General features: G+C 47.6%; 1 protein-coding gene across 2 annotated transcripts in view; it reads right to left on the bottom strand.

Moving 5' to 3' along the window:
• The window catches only part of RIMBP2 (RIMS binding protein 2), a 1,257,287-nt gene that overhangs the window by 246,670 nt on the left and 986,361 nt on the right, over window positions 1-24,256 (bottom strand). For both annotated transcript variants that reach the window (XM_069215362.1, XM_069215363.1), the window contains 2 exons: window positions 9,742-9,851; window positions 6,029-6,841 (listed from right to left, as the gene is read on the bottom strand). In XM_069215362.1, the coding sequence (XP_069071463.1) occupies window positions 6,029-6,841; window positions 9,742-9,851 (923 nt within the window). The remainder of the gene's footprint in view (window positions 1-6,028; window positions 6,842-9,741; window positions 9,852-24,256) is intronic.

Genomic DNA, 24,256 nt, shown 5'->3' with positions numbered 1-24,256 from the left:
ATTGGTTCCGCCTCAGAGCCAGGGCAGTGCTGGGCAGTGCTGGGCAGTGACACCCGGTGGCACACACCCAGTGGCACACTCCCACGCCAGCATCATCTGATGCCAGCCGCCAGTTAACACACCAGGAGCTGATAACGAGACACTGGCTGCTGAGGTGGCCTCATGTACACACAGATAGGCACTGTGTACACACAACACGGCTGTGCTTCTGATGCAATGGGGGTGCTGGCCGGGTCTAATCCAAGTGCACAACGGGAGGGGCAGCTGTGCTCTGATGTCAACGCAACTTGTGCTGATGGGGTTTAATGTAAACACAACGGAGCTGACAGGGTTTATTGTTAACACAAAACAGCTCACGGTGATGAGGCACAGTGTTAACGCAAAAAGGCCCTGCCGGGGTTTCATGTTAACACAACACAGCTCATGGTGATGAGGCACAGTGTTAACACAACACAGTTGATCCTGAGTGGGTGTGATGTACACACAACAAGTTGTAACGGGGTCTTATGTTGGCACAACACAGTTAATCCTGAGTGGGTGTGATGTACACACAACAGGTTGTGGCAGGGTCTTATGTTGACAAAACACAGTTGATCCTGAGTGTGTATGGTGTAAACATTATACGTTGTGAGGGGGTCTAATGTTGACACAACACAATTGATCCTCAGTGGGTGTGATGTACACACAACAGGCCTTGAGAAGTATAATGTTAACACAATTGATCCTCAGTGGGTGTGATGTACACACAACAGGTTGTAACGGGGTCTAATGTTGACACAACACAATTGATCCTGAGTGGGTGTGATGTACACACAACAGGCCTTGAGAAGTATAATGTTAACACAGTTGATCCTGAGTGGGTGTGATGTACACACAACAGGTTGTGGCAGGGTCTAATGTTGACACAACACAATTGATCCTCAGTGGGTGTGATGTACACACAACAGGTTGTAACAGGGTCTTATGTTGACACAACACAATTGATCCTGAGTGGGTGTGATGTACACACAACAGGCCTTGAGAAGTATAATGTTAACACAGTTGATCCTGAGTGGGTGTGATGTACACACAACAGGTTGTAACGGGGTCTTATGTTGACACAACACAATTGATCCTGAGTGGGTGTGATGTACACACAACAGGTTGTAACGGGGTCTAATGTTGACACAACACAATTGATCCTGAGTGGGTGTGATGTACACACAACAGGCCTTGAGAAGTATAATGTTAACACAGTTGATCCTGAGTGGGTGTGACGTAAACACAACAGGTTGTGGCAGGGTCTAATGTTGACACAACACAATTGATCCTCAGTGGGTGTGATGTACACACAACAGGTTGTGGCAGGGTCTAATGTTGACACAACACAATTGATCCTCAGTGGGTGTGATGTACACACAACAGGTTGTAACAGGGTCTTATGTTGACACAACACAATTGATCCTGAGTGGGTGTGATGTACACACAACAGGCCTTGAGAAGTATAATGTTAACACAGTTGATCCTGAGTGGGTGTGATGTACACACAACAGGTTGTAACGGGGTCTTATGTTGACACAACACAATTGATCCTGAGTGGGTGTGATGTACACACAACAGGTTGTAACAGGGTCTAATGTTGACACAACACAATTGATCCTGAGTGGGTGTGATGTACACACAACAGGCCTTGAGAAGTATAATGTTAACAGTCGATCCTGAGTGGGTGTGATGTACACACAACAGGTTGTGGCAGGGTCTAATGTTGACACAACACAATTGATCCTCAGTGGTTGTGATGTACACACAACAGGTTGTAACGGCGTATAATGTTGACACAACACAATTGATCCTCAGTGGTTGTGATGTACACACAACAGGTTGTAACGGGGTCTTATGTTGACACAACACAGTCGATCCTCAGTGGGTGTGATGTACACACAACAGGTTGTGACAGGGTCTAATGTTGACACAACACAGTTGATCCTGAGTGGGTGTGATGTACACACAACAGGTTGTAACGGGGTCTTATGTTGACACAACACAGTCGATCCTGAGTGGGTGTGATGTACACACAACAGGTTGTGGCAGGGTCTAATGTTGACACAACACAATTGATCCTCAGTGGTTGTGATGTACACACAACAGGTTGTGACAGGGTCTAATGTTGACACAACACAATTGATCCTCAGTGGTTGTGATGTACACACAACAGGTTGTGACAGGGTCTAATGTTGACACAACACAGTTGGTGGTCATGAATTACACAGTTAGTGCAAGTGTAACTGCTGACTGTGTGTAATCTGAACACACCACAACTGGTGCTGACGGGACTCTATGTAAACACAAGTCCTGACAGCCTAAGCTTATTAGAACACAGTTGTTACATGTGAGGTACAATGTAAACACGACGTACCGGGGATGTCTGAATGTTACCGTAATAGATGATGACAGGCTACAATGAGGTTGTGATGGGGTCTAATGTTAACACAATGCAGGTGATGCAAATACACTAATGTCAACACAACACGATTGGAGCTTATGCTAATAACACACAATTTGTGTTGATGGAGTGTAGTGTTTACATACAACAACAACAGCTGCAAATGCCTAACATTAACGGTGCAATAGGCGTGAGCAGTAGTCTAATTGTAACACAAGCCCAACAGCTCAGGAGGGGGTCTATTGTAAGCACAACACATCCGGCGCTTTTTGTGACTGTACGTTAACACAAACAAATAGGTGAGTATTTGATGTAACTACAAGATAATGCTTGCTAGCACAGACCGGCGATACCTCAACAATTGATGATGATTCTGTCAGCCGATGTGAACATAACACGCTGGGTGCTGACCGAGTGCTGTATTTCCCATATTAAGACAACACCATAGCTGCTCATGGACTCCTATGTTCACACAACACAATAGATGCTCATGGACTCCAGCGTTCACACAACACAATAGATGCTGATGGACTCCAGTGTTCACACAACACAATAGATGCTCATGGACTCCAGCGTTCACACAACACAATAGATGCTCATGGACTCCAGTGTTCACACAACACAATAGATGCTCATGGACTCCAGTGTTCACACAACACAATAGATGCTGATGGACTCCAGTGTTCACACAACACAATAGATGCTCATGGACTCCAGTGTTCACACAACACAATAGATGCTCATGGACTCCAGCGTTCACACAACACAATAGATGCTCATGGACTCCAGTGTTCACACAACACAATAGATGCTCATGGACTCCTCTGTTCACACTACACAATAGATGCTACTGGACTCCTATGTTCACACAACACCATAGATGCTCATGGACTCCTATGTTCACACATGATAGACGCACATGGACTCCTATGTCCACACAACACAATAGATGCTCATGGACTCCAGCGTTCACACAACACAATAGATGCTGATGGACTCCAGTGTTCACACAACACAATAGATGCTGATGGACTCCAGTGTTCACACAACACAATAGATGCTCATGGACTCCTCTGTTCACACTACACAATAGATGCTACTGGACTCCTATGTTCACACAACACCATAGATGCTCATGGACTCCTATGTTCACACATGATAGACGCACATGGACTCCTATGTCCACACAACACAATAGATGCTCATGGACTCCAGAGTTCACACAACACAATAGATGCTCATGGACTCCAGCGTTCACACAACACAATAGATGCTGATGGACTCCTCTGTTCACACTACACAATAGATGCTACTGGACTCCTATGTTCACACAACACAATAGATGCTCATGGACTCCAGCGTTCACACAACACAATAGATGCTGATGGACTCCAGTGTTCACACAACACAATAGATGCTCATGGACTCCAGCGTTCACACAACACAATAGATGCTGATGGACTCCAGTGTTCACACAACACAATAGATGCTGATGGACTCCAGTGTTCACACAACACAATAGATGCTCATGGACTCCAGCGTTCACACAACACAATAGATGCTGATGGACTCCAGTGTTCACACAACACAATAGATGCTGATGGACTCCAGTGTTCACACAACACAATAGATGCTCATGGACTCCTCTGTTCACACTACACAATAGATGCTACTGGACTCCTATGTTCACACAACACAATAGATGCTCATGGACTCCAGCGTTCACACAACACAATAGATGCTGATGGACTCCAGTGTTCACACAACACAATAGATGCTCATGGACTCCAGCGTTCACACAACACAATAGATGCTGATGGACTCCAGTGTTCACACAACACAATAGATGCTGATGGACTCCAGTGTTCACACAACACAATAGATGCTCATGGACTCCTCTGTTCACACTACACAATAGATGCTACTGGACTCCTATGTTCACACAACACAATAGATGCTCATGGACTCCAGCGTTCACACAACACAATAGATGCTGATGGACTCCAGTGTTCACACAACACAATAGATGCTCATGGACTCCAGCGTTCACACAACACAATAGATGCTGATGGACTCCAGCGTTCACACAACACAATAGATGCTGATGGACTCCAGTGTTCACACAACACAATAGATGCTCATGGACTCCTCTGTTCACACTACACAATAGATGCTACTGGACTCCTATGTTCACACAACACCATAGATGCTCATGGACTCCTATGTTCACACATGATAGACGCACATGGACTCCTATGTCCACACAACACAATAGATGCTCATGGACTCCAGCGTTCACACAACACAATAGATGCTGATGGACTCCAGTGTTCACACAACACAATAGATACTCATGGACTCCAGTGTTCACACAACACAATAGATGCTATTGGATTCCAGTGTTCACACAACACAAAAGATGCTGATGGACTCCAGTGTTCACACAACACAATAGATGCTCATGGACTCCTCTGTTCACACTACACAATAGATGCTACTGGACTCCTATGTTCACACAACACCATAGATGCTCATGGACTCCTATGTTCACACAACATGATAGACGCTCATGGACTCCTATGTCCACACAACACAATAGGTGCTCATGGAGTCTAACATGAACAACACAGTAGGTTTTTAGGCGTATAGGGATGTCACCACACAGTGTCTGCTGACTGTAGTCTGATATTATTACAACACCACAGCTTTTTGACAGGTTCTAATGTGAGTACAAACCAACCGCTGCAGATGGCATTTAGTGTTCACACAACAAAACTAGCGCTAATTCCAGGGCGAGGGGTTTCTAGTGGTAACACAACACATAAATGCCAAAGGGGTCTAGTGTTAACACAAAACACCTTGTTGTAAGGTTTGATATAAAAACACCAACATGCTGATGGGGCCTAATTTTAACACAGCGCAACAGGCGTTCATGAGATCTCATGTTAACGCAGCGCAATGGATGCTGACATGCTCTGATGTAACCATCACTCTGGCGCTGATGGGTCTAATGTTAACACAACAGCAAAACTGATGATGGATCTAATGTAAACATCACCCATTGGTGTAATTGGGATCTAGTGTTAACACAATTAAACAGACGTATGATGGACCGATTTTAATACAGTACAATAGGTGCTTTTGGGGGATGTGTCAATATTTTTCATCAGATGAACCTTTTTTTTTCTTTTTTTTTTTTTTACACTAAAGACAGAGTAAGAGTCGAGGGGCCTGATTTAGAACTTGGCGGACGTATTACTTCATCACAATGTTGATGGATATTCCGTCGGCTGAAATCTAAATCCCATAGAAGATAATGGGGTTTGTATTTCGTCTGACGGGTTATCCGTCACTGTTGCGATGGCGTAACCCATCCCCCAAGTTCTAAATCAGGCCCTAAATGTTGCATATTCAATATCTTTAAATGTGGTTTCGGCACCTGGTGGCAGCAGCCCAAGCAAGGTGGGGATGGAAGAGGCCAGGTGTGAGAGGAGAATGACTCCTACACATACTTGCTACCCTAGTCCGTAAGTGGTGCATTAACAGTGACAACGTAATGTGATGAACCAATGTCCTCCAGAACTAAACAATAGCATAAGTCCCTACCTGCTGGCTGTGTGGAGAACTCAATGAAGGCCTCCTTCCTCTCCCTTTGCTCCAAAGGTAGCTGCCAGGGCATCTGGTGGGGCTTGGCCAGCAGCTTCACCTTGTAGACCCCGCCCGGCTTTAAGTTGAGGAACTGATAGCGATAGCAACCAGCCTTCACAATGTCGAACTCCTCGTCGTTGAGGAATATGACATGGCTGTAGTTGCTGTTGGTGGGGACCCAGGAGAGCTCGGCGGATGCTTGGGTCACGTTGTGGATCTTGAGTTGGGAAGGTCCCACAATGACATCCTTCCCCACTAGCAGTGAGCACTGAAGGTCGTCCGAGAGCCCACGGTCTGTGACGCTCTGGATGGATATCCGGCAGGTGCTGGTAGCAAGGTTAAGCTTTTCTATAAGAGCCTTAGTTCTACCTCCAAAGTCCACACTCATCCGCACTTCCTTGTCAACCAGGACATTATAGCTCCTCACGGCCCCCCAACCAGGTGGCACAACGGGGACCTCCCATCCCACAATCACGCTTTTGGCAAGTTGTTTAATGAGGGTGATTTTTCGAGGATAAGGCACAATGTCTTCTCCAATCTCGTCGATGTTCACATCCAGCATCCCTGAGCCGTTGTTCATGGCACTGGTCTCCTGGAACCCCGGTGGGTTCAGCTCCACGCTGCTCTCGTCCTGCGAACCAACGCCGATGTGGTTGATACAGTTCTGGTCCTGCTCACTGCCGACAGAACCCGACAGGTGCAACTCATCATTCTGAACAAAGTCCACAAAGTTGGATGGGACCAGCCCCCTCTGTCCGTCCAGGAGCTCTCCTGTGGAAACAAGCAGAAACAGGTGTTGGACAAAGTGCACCACTGATCCACACAACTCAAGAGGAGGTACACATGTGAACTCAGCCTGGCTCCTTTCGGGTACATATGTGAAATGACTGCTGTTGACACAGTCAGTTTTCTAATGGAAAGATATCTGACCAGTACAAAATACTATGCCTAGACAAACTTTTAAACTTTCCTCACCTAGGATGTGTGCTGTACAGTGTAGCACACATGCAAAGTCGGGACAGTTTTGAGAAATAAAAACACTTCTTTTAACACCTGTCTCAAGGAGGCATTTTTTTGGTGTCAAAACCGTGTCTACTGTAGTAAACAGGACTTTGCATCTAAAACCATGTGTGTTTGCATGGAAACGCATATGGAATGTCCCGTTGTTGCAAAGTAATCCAAAGTAATGCAGAGGAGCTTTATGCTTCTTTCAGACAACTTTCCAGTGCAAAACATAAGTAAATTCCAAATAAATATTTTTTACCAATGTGCGTCACTTTTGTGATGCAAACCTGGTGCAAAGCATTAGTAAATCTGCCCCTTGGTGTTAGACTGTAGGGTGATTAGCCATTTAAAGAAGGGTCTGTATACTGGAGTGTTAGTTTCTGTATGCTCCTTGAAAGACGGTCTGTAGCATCACAATGTGGTTTGTGGTAGTTGAAGAAAACTCTGACTATTGGAGCAAAGATGGATCTTTGGTATTTGAAAAAGGCTCTGGGTTCTGGGTCAAAGGCCGATGATTAAGGTGGAAATAGATGTGCAGTGTGGGTTAAATATGTGCATTTGAAGAAATATCTGGGTGTACACTTGAGATATTTTTTCATATTTTAAGATAAATATGGGTGTTGTGTATGGGTTGGTTTTTGATGTTTCAAGTAAAATTTGGGTGTTGCCGCCTAGGCTGATGTTTGGTTTTGGAAGTAGGGGATTTTGGGATCTACTCTGGTTTTTAGCATTTGTAAGATGCTTTTGTGTTGGGGCGTAAACTGATTTTTGCTATTTGTTTTGGTGTGTGTGCCTGAGTGTTGAGGTCTTTGCTATTCTTTCATGTTTGAGGAAGAGTGTGGGTGCTGGAGCATGGGTTATTTCTTGGTGTTCGTAGAAGGCTCTGGGTGCCAGAGGGGAGGCTTATCGTGGGTTTACGCCAGCAGGCACTGTTCTTGATGTATCGTATGACCGTCGCCATGGCTGCTTTTGTGTAGGGTGCTTAGTTTTATGGGTAGTTTGGGGCTTGAAGACAAGGGAAGGACATTCTGGATGGTTGCTGACCTTATGGTTTGGATGATAACCCTGACTGCTTTAAGGCCGGCTATTGTGGTTGGTTGTGTATTTGCAGCTGTGAATCACCAGGCTAATGGTTCATTCATGGGTATGGGGAGGTCAAATATGGATTCTTTGAGGCTCCTGTCTTTTGAAGATAAGTAGGGCTGTGACAGGGTCCATGTCATGTCAGTCTTCTCTGTCTGAAAGCTCAGTAAGACTTGGACATAGTGAGACCGACACGAGGCACATGTTCGGAAAGACCCATAGGGCTAGATAGTCGGTGTCGTGTTGGGTGTGAAATATTGTTAGTCCCGGGGCACAGTCGATCCCTTGTGAGGTTAGGCAGATGTGTGAACTCTTGTACCCAGCCCCATCTGCTTCCTGGAAAATCTTTCCTTTTTATGAACCCGTCAGCTTCTGATTTCTGCTTAGTCAGTTTCTGCCCAGATTTAAAAATGCCTTATTTTTGTTTTGTTTTTCACAGCATTTTGAGGCCTGTCATGAACATAAGGTGCTGAAGCTGCTCTCCAGAGTAAATATTTACAAGGCTGAGGCATATTTACTGTGATTACAGGGCTGCCTAGGATGGGATGTGTCATCAGTCTTTAGAGCTGTTTCTCTGGCTTCCAGAGCAATTACAGAGAGCTGTCTGAAAGAGAATTCTAAAATGTCCAGCTTCTCGCTGTTCTCTACATTTCCTTCTATAATTAAAAATATTTATTGTCTACTAATTTTTTTGGTATTCATCCAGATCTATTTTTTAATTCAGTAAAAAAACATGAAGCAACAACTAAACTTTTTCCACATTATTCTAACCCTGAGTATCTCGTGCTAAAGCAGACAATTTATTCTGGTCAGAGACAAGCCTAGGAAATATAGAGCCATGGAGTGATCCCCAGTACCTGGATCCTAGGAGATGAGCTGGACTCGTTGTCAAAAGTGAATACCACAACTCAACGTCAATAGTGAGTTCAACAACTCAACATCAACAGTGAGCTCAACAACTCGACATCAACAGTGAGCTCAACAACTCGACATCAACAGTGAGCTCAACAACTCGACATTAACAGTGAGCTCAATAACTTGACATTGATAGTGAGCTCAACACTTTGACTTCGACAATGGGCTCAACAACTCGACATCGATAGTGGGCTCAACAACTCAACATCGATAGTGGGCTCAACAACTTGACATCGATAGTGGGCTCAACAACTCGACATCGATAGTGGGCTCAACAACTTGACATCGATAGTGGGCTCAACAACTCGACATCGATAGTGGGCTCAACAAATCGACATCGATAGTGGGCTCAACAACTCGACATCGATAGTGGGCTCAACAACTCGACATAAATAGTGGGATCAACAACTTGACATAGATAGAGGGCTCAACAACTCGACATTGATAGTGGGCTCAACAACTTGACATAGATAGAGGGCTCAACAACTCGACATTGATAGTGGGCTCAACAACTTGACATAGATAGTGGGCTCAACAACTCGACATCGATATTGAGCTCAGCAACTCAATGTCAATAGTGATCTCAACAATTCAACGTTGGTAGTGAGCTCAACAACTCAACATCTATAGTGAACTCAACAGAGAGGGAGCTTGACACCAGTAGATACCTTCATAGAAACCGTCTTCATCCATGTCTCCATACACATAGAGGTATTTTCCACATGTCAGGGGCAGCTCAGCTTCAGGGTTTTCATTCGGCCCATCAAAGGGGTTATAGCTGAAAGAAAATAGATCAGGAGAATAACATCAGTAAGTGAGACGTATCCACGGTTCAGTGACTCCTCAGGCCTGTGCTTGGACAGGCTTTAAGATTCTAATGCATCATTACCAGACATGGATTGTCACCCACAAACATCTCCATTAGTTCAACCCCATACTCTTCCACCATCCATTTATATAAATGATGTCAACAAATATTGGAGAGTTTTAGATCTGAAACTTAAGGAGGAAGATTGAAGAAAAATGAGTAAGTTGGAGAAGAGCTGGGAGGATGGGTACGTGGGTATCAGATATTGTGCAAACCCAAGAGCCCAAGTGCAGTTCATGCCCTTCAAGAGATGGAGTGATGTTTGGAGCATGTTGATAAAATGTTAATAAATCGAAATAAAAAAAAAACTTTGAAAAAAGTCCCAGTATCAGTACAAAATTGCTGAAACAAGGACTATCACCCTCATTTCAAGTGTTGTGTTAAAATTAGGTGTAAAAAGCTCTTAGTGGCTATCTGCTTGCAGAGGGTATGTGGTTGATGTTTGTATCTAGTCACACCTTCTATAGAAGGCAACGAGAAGCGGTGAAAATAGTCTGAAATACATGTTTGCGTGCATTCATCTTACACTACTGTTTTGCATGTGCAGTTTCCTCCAGGCACGACCAGTAAGGAATTACGTTAGCACAGCAAACAAGTGGGACTGATCCCAATCTGTGCTAAACCCATGATGTGCACCAAGTGTAAAAATTGGTCCAAACAACTGATCTGCAATACCGCGACAGACACACATCACTCTGAGACATAGCACTGAAAATGGCCGACCCAATAGTGCACATGGTCAGATGAAAACAAAGGGTTCATCTCAGTTGAAGACTTTGGTGGTCATTATGAACCCGGCGGTAACAACCGCCGTGGTCATGCTGGCGGTCAACACACTGACCGCCAGCGACCCCGGAACCCTGCCGGCCACATTATGAACAGAAAGGCCCGGCCGGGACACTGACGGCACCTCCACATGGAGCCGCCGTCAATGCCTCTGTGCGGCAGGTGCAGCTGCACCCGTCGCACAGATCACTGCCCGAAAATGGGGAGTGACCTGCGCGACGGGGCAGTGCTCCGGGGCCCCTGCACTTCCCATGCAAAGGAAACCCACCAGGAAAAGGCTGGCGGAAAATTAAACATTATCCGCAGGGTAGCGCCGCTACCCTGGCGGATAGTGTTTCAACTCACCACCAGGCTGCCTGACGGCGGGAGCCTGGCGGTGGGTGACGGCTGCTGCTGGCGGCCCTCACCATGTTCAGAATATGGCGGTTTGGCCCGCCATGCCAGCTGGCGGCTTCAGCTGCCAATGCCGGCATGGCGGGCCAAACCACCATGTTCGTAATGAGGGCCTTTAAGTTTATAGTTAGAAAAAGGGATGGAGTAAAATGAATGTCAAGCAAGAGCATCCTGGAGGCTGGATGTCCACAGGGGACCAGGATTGTAAGGGTGCGCATCCTTCCTAACCAGTCTCACATATGTGCACATTTATAAGTGGCCAGAGCAGTCCGTACAACTGCAAGCACCTCACAATGCACGGGTCGGTAATGTTTTAGTCCTTTTAAGTGTCAACCTCATGTCCTGACTCTTCAGACGGCCAGGTCGACACTAGGGGTGAAGGGAAATGCCACTTACACAGAGCACTAGGTGGCTGAGGCCTGCCCAGCACCAGGTCTAGCTCAACATCCTGCTCTGTGTGTGTACAAGGTCATCCTGTCATCTGGTAACACAGATGAGATGATGGTCTTGTACCTGTGCAAGAGCCAAGGCTGGAAACGCTATAAGCACTAGCTGGCCTTCTGTGCTGCGAGGTGCTGCAGACCTGCGCCTCTCCACCCACGGCTGGCTGGTAAGGCAGGCACCTGAAGGGCCATGCAGGGTGGCCATCACCATAAATGTGGCCCCTCCTCCAGCCTGTCCGACCACAGGTCCTGGAGCGTCAATGCCTTCCTTCACACCGACCCTTCTCCAGGTGCTGGGACACGGTCACACCTGATGCTTACTAAGGTCACCTCCCCAGTACCTCTGGTGGACTCAAGGCGCCCAACTCAGCCTGAGACACCCAGAAGGCGAGGCACTCCTGGCCTGTCCTCCTTTGTAAACCTCTAGAAGAGCTGAGATAAATTGTAATCAAGGCTCCCAGTTTTCTGTTTTTACTGATTGTTACAGATAAATACAGACAGAAAACAATGTTTTTACGGTCTATATTTATTTTGTAATAGGAGAAAAATACTGAAAATGGTGCTTTTGAGAGAGACTCTCTGTGTTGTCTTTCATGAATTCCAGGCAAAAGCTGAGCATATAGACAACATGGGGAGTTAAAGAACGGGGTGTGATTTCCTTAAATACAGGCACGTTAACATATATTTGTAGTATAAGGGTTATATGCACCTGTAGGCTTAGTGTTTTGTTAAATGTGTCTGCTTAATTTGCTAAAACATGACAGGCTTCCACATACGAGTGCATGTCTAAAAGTTAAAGGAACATGGAAATATACCATTTTATGGCTCCGTTTATTTTCAAAACATAAAATAAATATGAATAAATACCAATAATATGGTCAAAAAATAAATATGGTTAAATACAGAGGAAAAAATACCATAAAACTGGGAGTTCTAACTGTGTAAACCTTGAAGCCCCTGTCTCACTCCCGTCCTGCCAGCTAGGATCCCCCAAGCACACCCGGTGGAGGGGTGGGAGGAACTAGACAAGCCACCTGCCACCTGGGTACCTAAAGAAGATACTTGGGGCGCATTCCTCAAGAGCAGGGCCTTGATTTACCCGCTTTTGGTTTGAGGGGTCATAGGAGAAACACTGGACAGACTCCATCTCAGCGGCCACACAGGTTAATGAGAGAATCGACATATAGGTAACCAAATGAAAATAAAGAGATGGTGAAGAATAGGGCTGATGTTAGGAAAGAAAACAAGGATGAGGCTTAAAATGATTAAAAAAAAGTAAAAACAAAATCTTAATGTTAGTGGGTGTAGTAACAGTGGTGTTATTAGTGTTTTATTTATTTACAGACATAGGTGGAAATTGATGATCTGTGTGTCATGTAAAATGGCAGCCAACGTTGAGCCCTGGTTGGTGCCAAGGGGCATCCTTTACTTGCTACGGCTGTGGGTTAGCGCTTAGAAGCTGTCTTGCTGGGCTATAAGCAAGACGACTGGGAAAACGTGATTGCGCATTTGTGGAATTTTCCATGTAAATGTAAATTTGCTTCACTTGCCTCAAGAGCCAGCATCTGCCAAGAGCTGGCAGATTTTAACCACAAAAACAATTTGGCCACATTTACGGGCTATTGAGCAGGGCAGCAAGTCGCCCTGCTGCGCTGTCCTGCGTCAAAGTGGAAGGGTACGAGTGTGCTGTACTATGGCATGTGGTGCATGTCTGTCCTTTCCCACTTCATGGGCCCCATTTTGGTAGCCTAGCACCAACTTACGCACTCTGGCACCATGGTGCAAGGGTGCCCGCATTGTAAGCAGGATTGTTTTTGTGCAGGAAGGGACAGGTTCCTGCACAAAAACAATTCTGGGAGGCTTTTTCCTCTTTCTATGTGTGGTATAGAATGCAGCGCACATAGAAAGAGGAAAAACAAGGACAAATAAACATATTTCTCCTCCTTGTGCCTTCCCTGGGGAGGAGTAAAGTTTTGACACATCCCCAGGTTTACAAGTTCTTGGAAATCAACCCATCGCAACGCCCATGAAATGCCTACTGTGCGCAGGGTAGGGCAGTTTGTGCTGTGGTGCCTTACTCCATATCTATGAGGCCACTCAAAGCCACACAAAGAGGCTTCGTGGCCTCAGATATGATTTCAAGGTTTGCACCTCCGTTGCGCCACAAAAGCTGATGCAAGTGCGGCACAAGGGGTTCGTAGATATCCCCCCTTGTTTCTAGCTCAAATGGATCAAAAACCATCCAGCATGTTGCACCCCAGTGCCGCGCCTCACCACTCTGTAATTTGGCACTAAAAGGGTGACAATTTAATCTAAAACACTGTGTTAAAATGTCTTAAAAAGTGACAATATAAAGCCACAGGATTATCCTCAAACCGCAGGGTAATTCACGTTCTATCTTCCCAATTTGTCCAACCCTGCCACATAATGCAGTCCACGACTGCCGCATAATTCCAGTGGCCTTGAGCATAATAATGAACGTCAGCCTGAGTCGAGAGGTGATGCACATTGGAGTGGGGGGGGGGGGGTTCCAATCAAGTGACGTCCCTGGATGAACCTAGACCCATCTCCCGACCCAAACACGAGTCGGATTTTGAAACATAAAATGAAACGGGGGCGAGTAACGGGGCCACTGAGGCGTGGTCCCCTGCCCCCGTCCCTTCCTGGACTGCGCCCCTTTAATGACAGCGCAGCCCAGGAGGACGTGCTCAGACATCCGCGGGCACGTGCCGCGCACCCCGAGGACTGGGGGGGCTGCGCAAACATGTCTTGGGGGTGTGAGGCGAGAGGTGGGGTGGACAGAGAGGGGGACGGTGTCTGGGGTCGGGGGAGATGCTGTTAAGTGTATCCCCAAGTTGGGCTCCGCGGATCCTGGAAAGAGCAGGAGGACCCAGCCAGGACTGGTCTACTGGAAGAAAGCGCCTCCCCGGCCATGCCAGATGATGACCTCACGGAGGGTTGGCGCTACAGCGGAGGAGCCCAGGGCACCGACAGATGGCCGCCGATGGGTGGAGAGAAGCATCGCGCCACCGTCTCCCCACATCATGCCCTCTCATAGCTATTAATCTACCACTCTGAGCCAATCACATGCGGCAGGGATAAACTCGCCTCATGAATATTTATTAGGGAAGCACAGAATACCTGGATTTCGCCTTCTGGATAATCGGGTTTTAACACACCACTGCAATTAACCCCAGAAAACTTGACAAAATTAAAAAGAGGAAATGACCAAGAAAAAAAGGCGAAACGTGGTAATCTATGCGGGAAACCCTAAAACACACGTCGTGCCCCATTCTGCCATCAACAACTCGGAATAGGAGGTGCCTTCTACACCCAGTAAATACCCCACGTTGGGGGGAGGGGGGCACTTATTAACCCCTGGCAATGAGGGCCTCAGCCCCCGGCTCTGTCTGTGATTCTGCCTTAGTGCCCAGGTGCTCCCCGGGTCCCAGACGTCTGAGTCCACCTCTCAGGCTTGCCATCTTCACAACAGGAAGGGGTTCTGAGTTCTAACAAGACATCTCCTGCCCCAGAGTTTAGCTGCAAGAAAGTCCGTCTTGTAGAGGGGCTGGGGGGACAGAAGTACAAATTACTGGTCCCAATTTGCGACCAGTATTTTTGTCACCCCTAAGGAAGCTTTACGAGCTGTCCTATGTTCTGATATGGCAGACTGTGAAATGTTGATTCGGAGTAGTCGAAATCCGTCACACCTCATGAATATTAATACAGTACAGTGGAAATTGATTCTCGTTCCAATTGGTGGCCATCACGGGGATGGTGGCCTGCTAGGGTCAGAAGACCACAAAGTCTGAGATGGTCTTCAAATAAAGTAAACTTTAAAAAAACAAACGCAGCCCGTTTTCTTTACCAGAAATAGTCCTGCATTAAAAAAACATTTTCTTTTTTTGGGACGTTTGCTTGAGAGTCCCTTGGACCACCCCCCACTCCCCAAAAAAGTTACTTTCTACATTCAGAAAAGAGAAGTCCAAGGGGACCCTTTCCCTTTTGTGAGTGGGTTACAACCCCTAACTCAGGAGTCGGTTACTTCAATATTTTGGGACTGGATTTCGACTGCAGAACACAGATAGGTCTCATCACGATCCGGTATTTGCAAGGGACACCTACAACACGGTCCTTACAAATAGTGAATCAATATAGTGTCCCATATAGCGTCCCATTTAGGAGTCGATAACCAACCAAATATTGATGGTTACATAGCAAAAATCTATGCTGTCTCAAATTCGGAATCAAAGACTGTGTGACCATAAAACAGGTCCGTACACCAGGTCCTGGGTGTTCTGCCACACTGACACTGGAAGCTCTGCTGCATTTTAATTTCCACCATGGGATGTAGCTCCTGGATATAAGTACAGTCACTGCTCCCAGGTCTTGCTTCCGTGGCACAAGGGAGGAGGTTCTCAGCATGGTAAAGACACAACACTTACTTTCTCGTGAATTTCTGTCACCTTCTCCATGACAGTGTTTCACAGAGCTGACTCCACACACAGCTGTGGATCTGGGTCACCTGCCTCCAGCGCCTTGAGACCCTCATGGATGAGTAGTGCGCTTTACAAATTCCTGATTGATTTGTGAAAAGTATCACAGCATCTTCATGAAGACAGAGGTGCCTCTGGTGAAAGGACGTCCAACATGAGCATCTTCCCAACGTGGGCGGCTCAGCCACCTACACATGGACGTCACTCCTAAATCTTGGGACGGTTCTGTCCTCCTCCTATATCAGTCTGGTAGTGTTAATATCGCATGTGCGGACACAGACTCACAGCTTCAAAGCGCTATAGTAGCTGTTTGCCCCTCTACTCAGTGTTACTCACTTGATCACCATGGATTTGAACCTCTGACCCATAGGTTTCTGAGCGCAGAAAACTCTCCGCCCAATAAACTAACTGACCTTCCGAGTAGAAGGGAGTGTGAGACACCTCACTAAGGTACAACCGCAGAACACACAAGTCTTAGCAGCGCAGGACCAGTCATCTGCCAGGACTCTGTTACCATGGAAAGCTCAGTGACCTTTAAGGAGCCCAAGGCATCCAGTCAGCGCTGATGCAGCTCTACAGGACCCTGACCCACATAACCACCTCATCCCTGCTCAAGGGGATGCAGCTGAGGGCAAAGCCTGGTTCTGACGCAGATACCACCCCCCAACCCCTTCTTACTAGGGGTGCAGTCACTACTGTGGACGCCCAGAACCTTCCATGCGAGTAGCAATGTCTGGCGGAGACCTGATGATGCTAGCCCAGCCGTCTGCAGAGTCCAGGCCCTGAACAAGGAGAGTTCATCCTAGTAGTGTTGCATTACAGTAAGAACGTAAATTAATTATACTCATAGTATGGATTTTACTTTGCCTGAATGTTCATTTCTTTGTTGACGTTCCTTTGGGCCAGATGTAGCAAAGGGTTTTACCCATTCTGTCCTTATGGGAAAATGTGTTCGTACATATGGCCCTTTGTCTCTTCCCTTCCTCGTGTGGCGTGAAGGCCTTGCGTGCTAGTTTAGGATGTTGACAGGGCCGGTCTTCATCTGTGGTGAGATGTGACATGAGTTGCAATAAACAGGTTGAGCTCCTAACCTAAAGCCTGTGTTGTTACTACAGACACTGGTCCGGCCGTCTGCAGAATCCAGGACCTGCACAAATACAGTACAACTTAAGGCGACGTGTACACCGGCGCATGTCTTGGTGGTCTCACAATGAGCCTGGCTCAACTGGTTCTGTTCCTCCTGAGCCTGGTTCAACAAGTTCTGCTCCTACTGAGCCCGACTCACCTGGTACTGATCCTCCGGTACCTGGTTCTGTTGATTCCTGACCTTCTGAGGCTGGCTGTGTTCTGCAGAATTCTCCTGGTCTTGCTTCCATGATACTAGTTCTGTTGGGCCTGATTTGGGCTAGCATCTTTCTTTCTAAGTAATGCTCTGCAGTGTCTGGCTCTGAAAACCAGACCTTGGCAAGCCAAGCTCTGCTGTTTCCCGTCCCAGGAGCTTGGTTCTGTTGGGCTTGTTTCAGCTAGTCCTTCTCTGCCTAGTCCTAAGGGCCTGGTCATGTTGGACCTGGTTTTGCTAGTGCTGACTGTGAGAGGGCAGATTGCACTGGACCTGGTTTTGTGGAGGAGGTTCTTCTGTTAGGGTTCTGTTGGAACTGTTGTATGAGGTTCTGCAGGGTCTGGTCATGCTGGACCGGTTGCAGTTGCATCAAAGTTTTCTGGGCTTAATCCTGCATGCCCAAATTCTACCGGGTGTGGTCTGGCTGTGCCTGGTCTTGCTGCGTCTGGTTCCGGTGGCCCAGTCATATTGATCTTGGCATGGTTCTTTCAGGTCTCTTTCAGCGGATGGTGGCGTGAAGGACTGTGTCAGTTCTGTTGACCTCAGCCCTTGTTTGCTGGGCCAGTAACGACTGGTTCTTCCTTTAGACAGGGCCACTGGAATTATGTGACTGCGCGGCCACAGCAATTTTCACATAATTATAGATTTGCCACATTTTCCACATAATCCATCATCTGCTGCATAATCTGCCGATTTTAACAAAGAAAATGTTTCCAGCTCAAACGGTTCAAAATTAACTAAAAACGCAGCAACGTGTATTGCCGTGCAGTGGAAGGCCCTTGACCAGGGGTGACTAGTCACCTTTCTGTTGCTTATTGCTATATTTGGGTGTTAATCTGGTACTAATGAGGTGCACCCAATGAGAAGTGTTAACAGGTGTAAAAAGTACAAAATAATGAAGTAATACTATAAAACAATGTGCCACATAATTTGGCTTTTCTTGCTGCATAAATATACTAAACCCTGCCTCATAATTTGGCCCTTCCCTGCCATACAATTCCAGTGGCCCTGCCTGTAGAACACTGGTGGTGCTAGACCACTATGACATGGTCTACTGGGCCTGGTCCTCATTACATTTGACCCGGAAAGCTTGGTTCTTTTGGTTCTGTGTAACATAGTCCTGCTTTGTCAGTTTCTATTGAAACTTTTTTTTTTCGTGAGTTTGTCTTGCTGGGCCAAGTTCTGTATACTACTTGGCATGTTGGTCCTGCGTCTGCTGAGTCCGTTTGTGGTTCTGCTGGGCCTAGCTTCTGGTGCCAGTACCCGTTCCCTTGCCTTCACGGCCATGCAATGCCTAGTTTGAAGATGGTTTTTCTCATCCTTGTTTCTTCAGGTGTGAAGGTTCTTGCTGAGCTGGGTCTGGTCCTACTGGTTCTGTTGGGGCACTTTATGCTCCCCTTGTTGCTCTTATTTCTGCTGGTTCTAGTTTTTCTGGGCCTGGTTCTACAGCCGACCTAGTATATGGTGGGCCAGCTCCATCTTGGTCATATATTTCTTGGTTCTGGTGGGCATATGGTACTGGGCACAGTACTGGAAGGGATGGTTCTGAATAACCTGGTTCTGTACAGCCTTGTTCTGTAGTGGTCCCTGGTCCACAGACTGTCAGTTGTGTGGATAATGTTATGCAGCTGGTAATGTTGGGCCTATGTTTCCTAGGCTGGATCTATTGGGCCGGCTCTGATTTTTTCAGTCTGTTGGTCTTGATTCAACTGGACGTAGTTGGTCATGTCACGCATGACGCTTCTGGCTCTTCCTGGGTGTCAGACACGTCCATGTGGGCTGGATATTCAGGACTTGGTTCTGTTCTCCTGATTCAGATGATAATTTTCCTTGAGGGATTGGTTCTTCTGCTTCTGGTTCACAAGGGTTCTGTTCTGATGGGAGTCTCTTTCTTGGTTCTGCAGGGATTGGTTCTGCTGGGCCTGGTTGCCATGGTATGTCTGGTTCTGCAGGGATTGGTTCCGATGGTTCTGGTAGAATTTGGTCCTGTTCCTCTAGACTTGCTCATCTAAGACTTGGTTCTGCTGGGTTTGGTTCTGATGGGCCTAATTCGGCTGGGCCCAGTTTTTCTGGCCATGGTTCTCCAGGGATTGGCTCGCCTATGATTGGTGCAGTGGGGATCGCCATCCAAAGGTGCAGGACAGTCAGCAAAAAAAAATACTTTTTTGCTGTGGGAGTCAAGGGCTATACTTCCCCCTTGGGGCCAGAAACTTCTTGTTATATTTACATACCCGGGTCCTGGGGTTACTGGGTTGGCCTCATTTTCTTTCTTTGAATAAAACTTTTAGCACCTAGACAGCTTCCTGTCTGAGTTGACAGAGCAGACTGGCTCCAGCAGGGTAACGCTAGCACATGCACACACTTAGGAAGTGCTGAGAACTATGTGTCAGGAGCTCTCTCAGCACCGCACAGCTTCTTAACTCATGCAGTCATGTGAGGACCTGAGCAGCTTTCTGCATAACCACACTGACTCCCGTAGAGGCACGGCAGCACCTGAACAGCTCTTACCAGGTTATGGGGAACTGGTTGCCCAGAGCTTTCTGAGCACCGCGACACCTCCATAGCTCCTGCATGGTCAGATCAGAGCCTGGACAGATCCATGGGCCCCGCAGTGTCACTTCAGCACCGGGACACCTCCATAGCTCTCGCATGGTCAAATCAGTGCCTGGACATCTCCATGACTCCTGCAGGATCACTTCAGCACCTGGACACCTTCATGGCTCCGACACAGTCACATCAGCGCCTGGACAGCTCCCTGGCTCCTGCAGGGTCACTTCAGCACCTGGACAGCTCCCTGGCTCCTGCAGGGTCACTTCAGGGCCGGGACAGGTCCATGGCTCCTGCAAGGTCACTTCAGGGCCGGGACAGGTCCATGGCTCCTGCAGGGTCACTTCACCACCTAGACAGCTCCCTGACTCCCCCGGCAAGTTCACTTCAGCACCTGGACAGCTCCCTGGCTCCCGCAGGGTCACATTAGCGCTGGACAGCTCCATGGCACCCACAGGTTCACTTCAGCACCTAGACGGCTCCCTCAGGGTCACTTCAGCGCCTAGACGGATGCCTGGAGTTCTCTGAGCACCAGAATAGTCCCATCCCTGCTTCAGAATCACTTCAGCACCTGGATACCTTGTGCCTCCGTAGGGTCACTTCAGCACCTGGACACCTTCTGTCCCCGTAGGGTCACTTCAGCACCTGGACACCTTCTGTCCCCGCAGGGTCACTTCAGCACCTGGACAGCTACCTAGTTCCTGCAAGGTGACTTCAGCAACGGGAAAGCTCCATGGATTTTGCTGGGTCAGTTCAGCACCTGCATAATTCCCTAAAGATGTGTGCTGAGACCTGATGTCCGGAGCTCTGAGCACCTGGATAGCTCCTTCGATCCCGCAGGGTCACTTGAGCACCTGGACACGTCAATGGCTCCCTCAGGGACCACTTGAGCACCTGTACAGCTCGATGGCTCACGCAGGGCAACTTAAGCATCTGGACAGCTCTCTACAGATGGGTGTTGAGACCTGAATGCTAGGAGCTGTCTGAAGGACTTGCACAGCTTCCTGTAGTTGCTGAGACCTCAGTGCCTGCAGCTCTCTTGGCACTAGGTAAGCTGCATGCCTCTTACGGGTCACCTCAGCACCAGAACAGCTCCATGGCTCCTTCAGCCCCTGGTCGGCTCCCAGAAGCTGCTGAGAGCTCAGTGCCTGGGCCTCACAGCACATGATAATCTCCCTGGCTTGTGCAGAGTTGTTTAGGCACCTGGAAAACTCCCAGCAGGTGCCGAGGCCTGGATGGGCAGCTGCAGGCTGACAAAAGCACATGGACAGCTCAGTTCAGGTGCTGCGGACCAAGTCCATGGAGCTCTAACAGCACCAGGACACGTCCCTGGCTACTGCAGAGATGCTGCACCACTAGCACAGCTCCCTGCAGGTGGTGAGGATTAGGTCCGGGTGTCTGGCGCTTGGACAGCTCCCTGCAGGTGGTGAGGATTAGGTCTGGGTGTCTGGCGCTTGGACAGTTCCCTGCAGGTGGTGAGGATTAGGTCTGGGTGTCGGGCACTTAGCTCCCTACAGGTGGTGAGGATTAGGTCTGGGTGTCTGGCGCTCTGTTGGCACCTGGACAGGTCCCTGCAGGTGGTGCGGATTGTGTCTCGCACTCAGTCAGCACTTGGACAACTCCCTGTAGGTGAGGATTAGGTCTGGGTGTCTGGCACTCCGTTGGCACCTGGACAGGTCCCTGCTGGTGGTGAGGATTAGGTCTGGCACTTGGGCAGCCCCAATGCAGGTGGTGAGGATTAGGTCTGGGTGTCTGGCGCTCTGCCAGCACTTGGACAGCTCCCTGCAGGTGGTGAGGATTAGGTCTGAGTGTCTGGCGCTCTGCCAGCACTTGGACAGCTCCCTGCAGGTGGTGAGGATTAGGACTGGGTGTCTGGCGCTCTGCCAGCACTTGGACAGCTCCCTGCAGGTGGTGAGGATTAGGTCTGGGTGTCTGGCGCTCTGCCAGTACTTGGACAGCTCCCTGCAGGTGGTGAGGATTAGGACTGGGTGTCTGGCGCTCTGCCAGCACTTGGACAGCTCTCTGCAGGTGGTGAGGATTAGGTCTGGGAGTCTGGCGCTCTGCCAGCACTTGGACAGCTCCCTGCAGGTGGTGCGGATTAGGTCTGGGTGTCTGGCGCTCTGCCAGCACTTGGACAGCTCCCTGCAGGTGGTGAGGATTAGGTCTGAGTGTCTGGCGCTCTGCCAGCACTTGGACAGCTCCCTGCAGGTGGTGAGGATTAGGTCTGAGTGTCTGGCGCTCTACCAGCACTTGGATAGCTCCCTGCAGGTGGTGAGGATTAGGTCTGGGTGTCTGGCGCTCTGCCAGCACTTGGACAGCTCTCTGCAGGTGGTGCGGATTGTGTCTGGCACTCAGTCAGCACTTGGACAGCTCCCTGCAGGTGTTGCGGATTAGGTCTGGGTGTCTGGCGCTCTGTCAGCACCTGGACAGCTCCCTGCAGGTGCTGTGAACGGAGGTCTCACCAGAGCACCTCCTTGGCTACTGTAGAGGCCCTACAGATGTTGTCACTAAGATTGCTGCGTTTTGTGCTATTTTATATATTATTTGTTGGTCACTTTAGAGGCCTTAATCAATAAATGAATGATTGCAGGCTGGTATCAGCATATGGACAGCTCCTTTCAGGTGCTGGGGGCCAAGTACATGGAGCTCCGTCAGCACCAGGACACAGCTCCTGCTACTAGAGACACTGGAGCTCTTGGACAGCTTCCTGCAGGTGGTGAGGATTAGGTCCGGGTGTCTGGAGCTCTTGGACAGCTTCCTGCAGGTGGCGAGGGTGAGGTCTGGCTGTTTGGCCCTCTCTGGGTCCTGCAGGATGCTGAGATCCTGGACAGCTCCTGCAGGTGCTGAGAACTGGGTAACTGGACCAGGACAGTGCTAACGTAAGAATTGAGTCGTAATGCTGCACATCTTTGTAGATACGGCACATTTCTGCTCTCCTTTTCATGCACCCCAGCGCACCAACGCTGCTTGCTGCCCAGCGCTGCGTGAAAGGTTAGTAAATTTACACCCACGTTGTTTGTCCCCAGTGCAGGTGTGAAAGGGAACTGGTCCTTATTAGGAAGTAAACTGGAGCAAGTAAAAGTTTATAAATATAGGAATGCATTTTATTTTTGATGTAAGGTGGGATTATCACTTGAATATGATTAAGCAGAAATGTTATCTGTGCAGGAGAGCCTTTGTAAGTTTGATTGTTGTTAGGGTGGCCACGTATTAGCCCCAACTTTATAAACATTTGCGGCCCAAATCACCCCAATGGTTTGCAGGGTGCCACCTCCTTTCGATTGATGAATATGTTGAGTGGTAAAATTTAGAGACCTGATTTGCTAATAGGATGTTTGGTCTTAAGAATTCTACTGAAAGGCTTTGAGGATGGAATTGAGTTTAGGATCATAGGAGACTGTGGATTTACTAAGAATACAAGTGTTCTTTATTGAGGAAAGAAAAATACATAAAATTATCACTTATTTGCCTCCAAGCCTTGTTGTGCAAAGAGTCGAATTTACTCAAGAACTTTGTGAATGGCTCCATTTGTAATAAAGTGTTCTTTGGATTGAATGGTACAGAAAAGTTCTTAAAATATTGTTACAATGAACAATGCAGTTACAGCCAACACCTTAGTCTGGGCATGGATTAAATGTAGGAAAAACGTCACTATCTTTAGTATTAACCTACGTGAGAATAAAGGAGCCTGGATTTTGAGAGATGTGACAAATTGTGTCGGTATTAATCATTTGAAGATTTCCTCCATGTTCAGTGCTCAGGTTGTAAAGTAATAATGGGTTATGTTTGTGTGGAATTTATAAGATTAAACATTTAATTTTTGATTCTTTCTTGTTATTACTTCTTCGCTAGGAATGTTTATGTCCTGTGTTTATTGAATATTGTGTAAGTTCCCCACCTAGAGCTATAGACTTGTTAATTATGATGTCATTAATGGATGTGGGACTATTGATAGCAACTGTTTCAAAGGGGGGAAAGTTTTAGCTTGTGATTACTGAAAACTTATTTTTGAGGAATGGTTTATCCGTTTAAGTGTTTGTAAATTTTAAATGATGAAATACCAATAACTTAATAATTTTAAATTAGAAACTTGGGGTACAGGCTTCTTTAACTCTTCCAAGTGGTGGAAAGGAAAGATTCCCTTTCACCTCTGCTTAAAGGTACTGTGTTTGGGGTGCAGGCTTCCCATACCTGTATTGTGTGGTGCATAGGTGACCCCTCCCCTTCCACCTCTTTTTTGAGGTTTTGTGTTTGGGGTTGAGGCTTCCCTTACCTGTATTGTGTGGTGCATGGGTGACCCTTCCCCTTCCA

The sequence above is a fragment of the Pleurodeles waltl genome, chromosome 11 (genome assembly GCF_031143425.1).
Source record: "Pleurodeles waltl isolate 20211129_DDA chromosome 11, aPleWal1.hap1.20221129, whole genome shotgun sequence".
Lineage (NCBI taxonomy): Eukaryota > Metazoa > Chordata > Amphibia > Caudata > Salamandridae > Pleurodeles > Pleurodeles waltl.
This window is presented reverse-complemented; position numbering and strand designations above follow the sequence as displayed.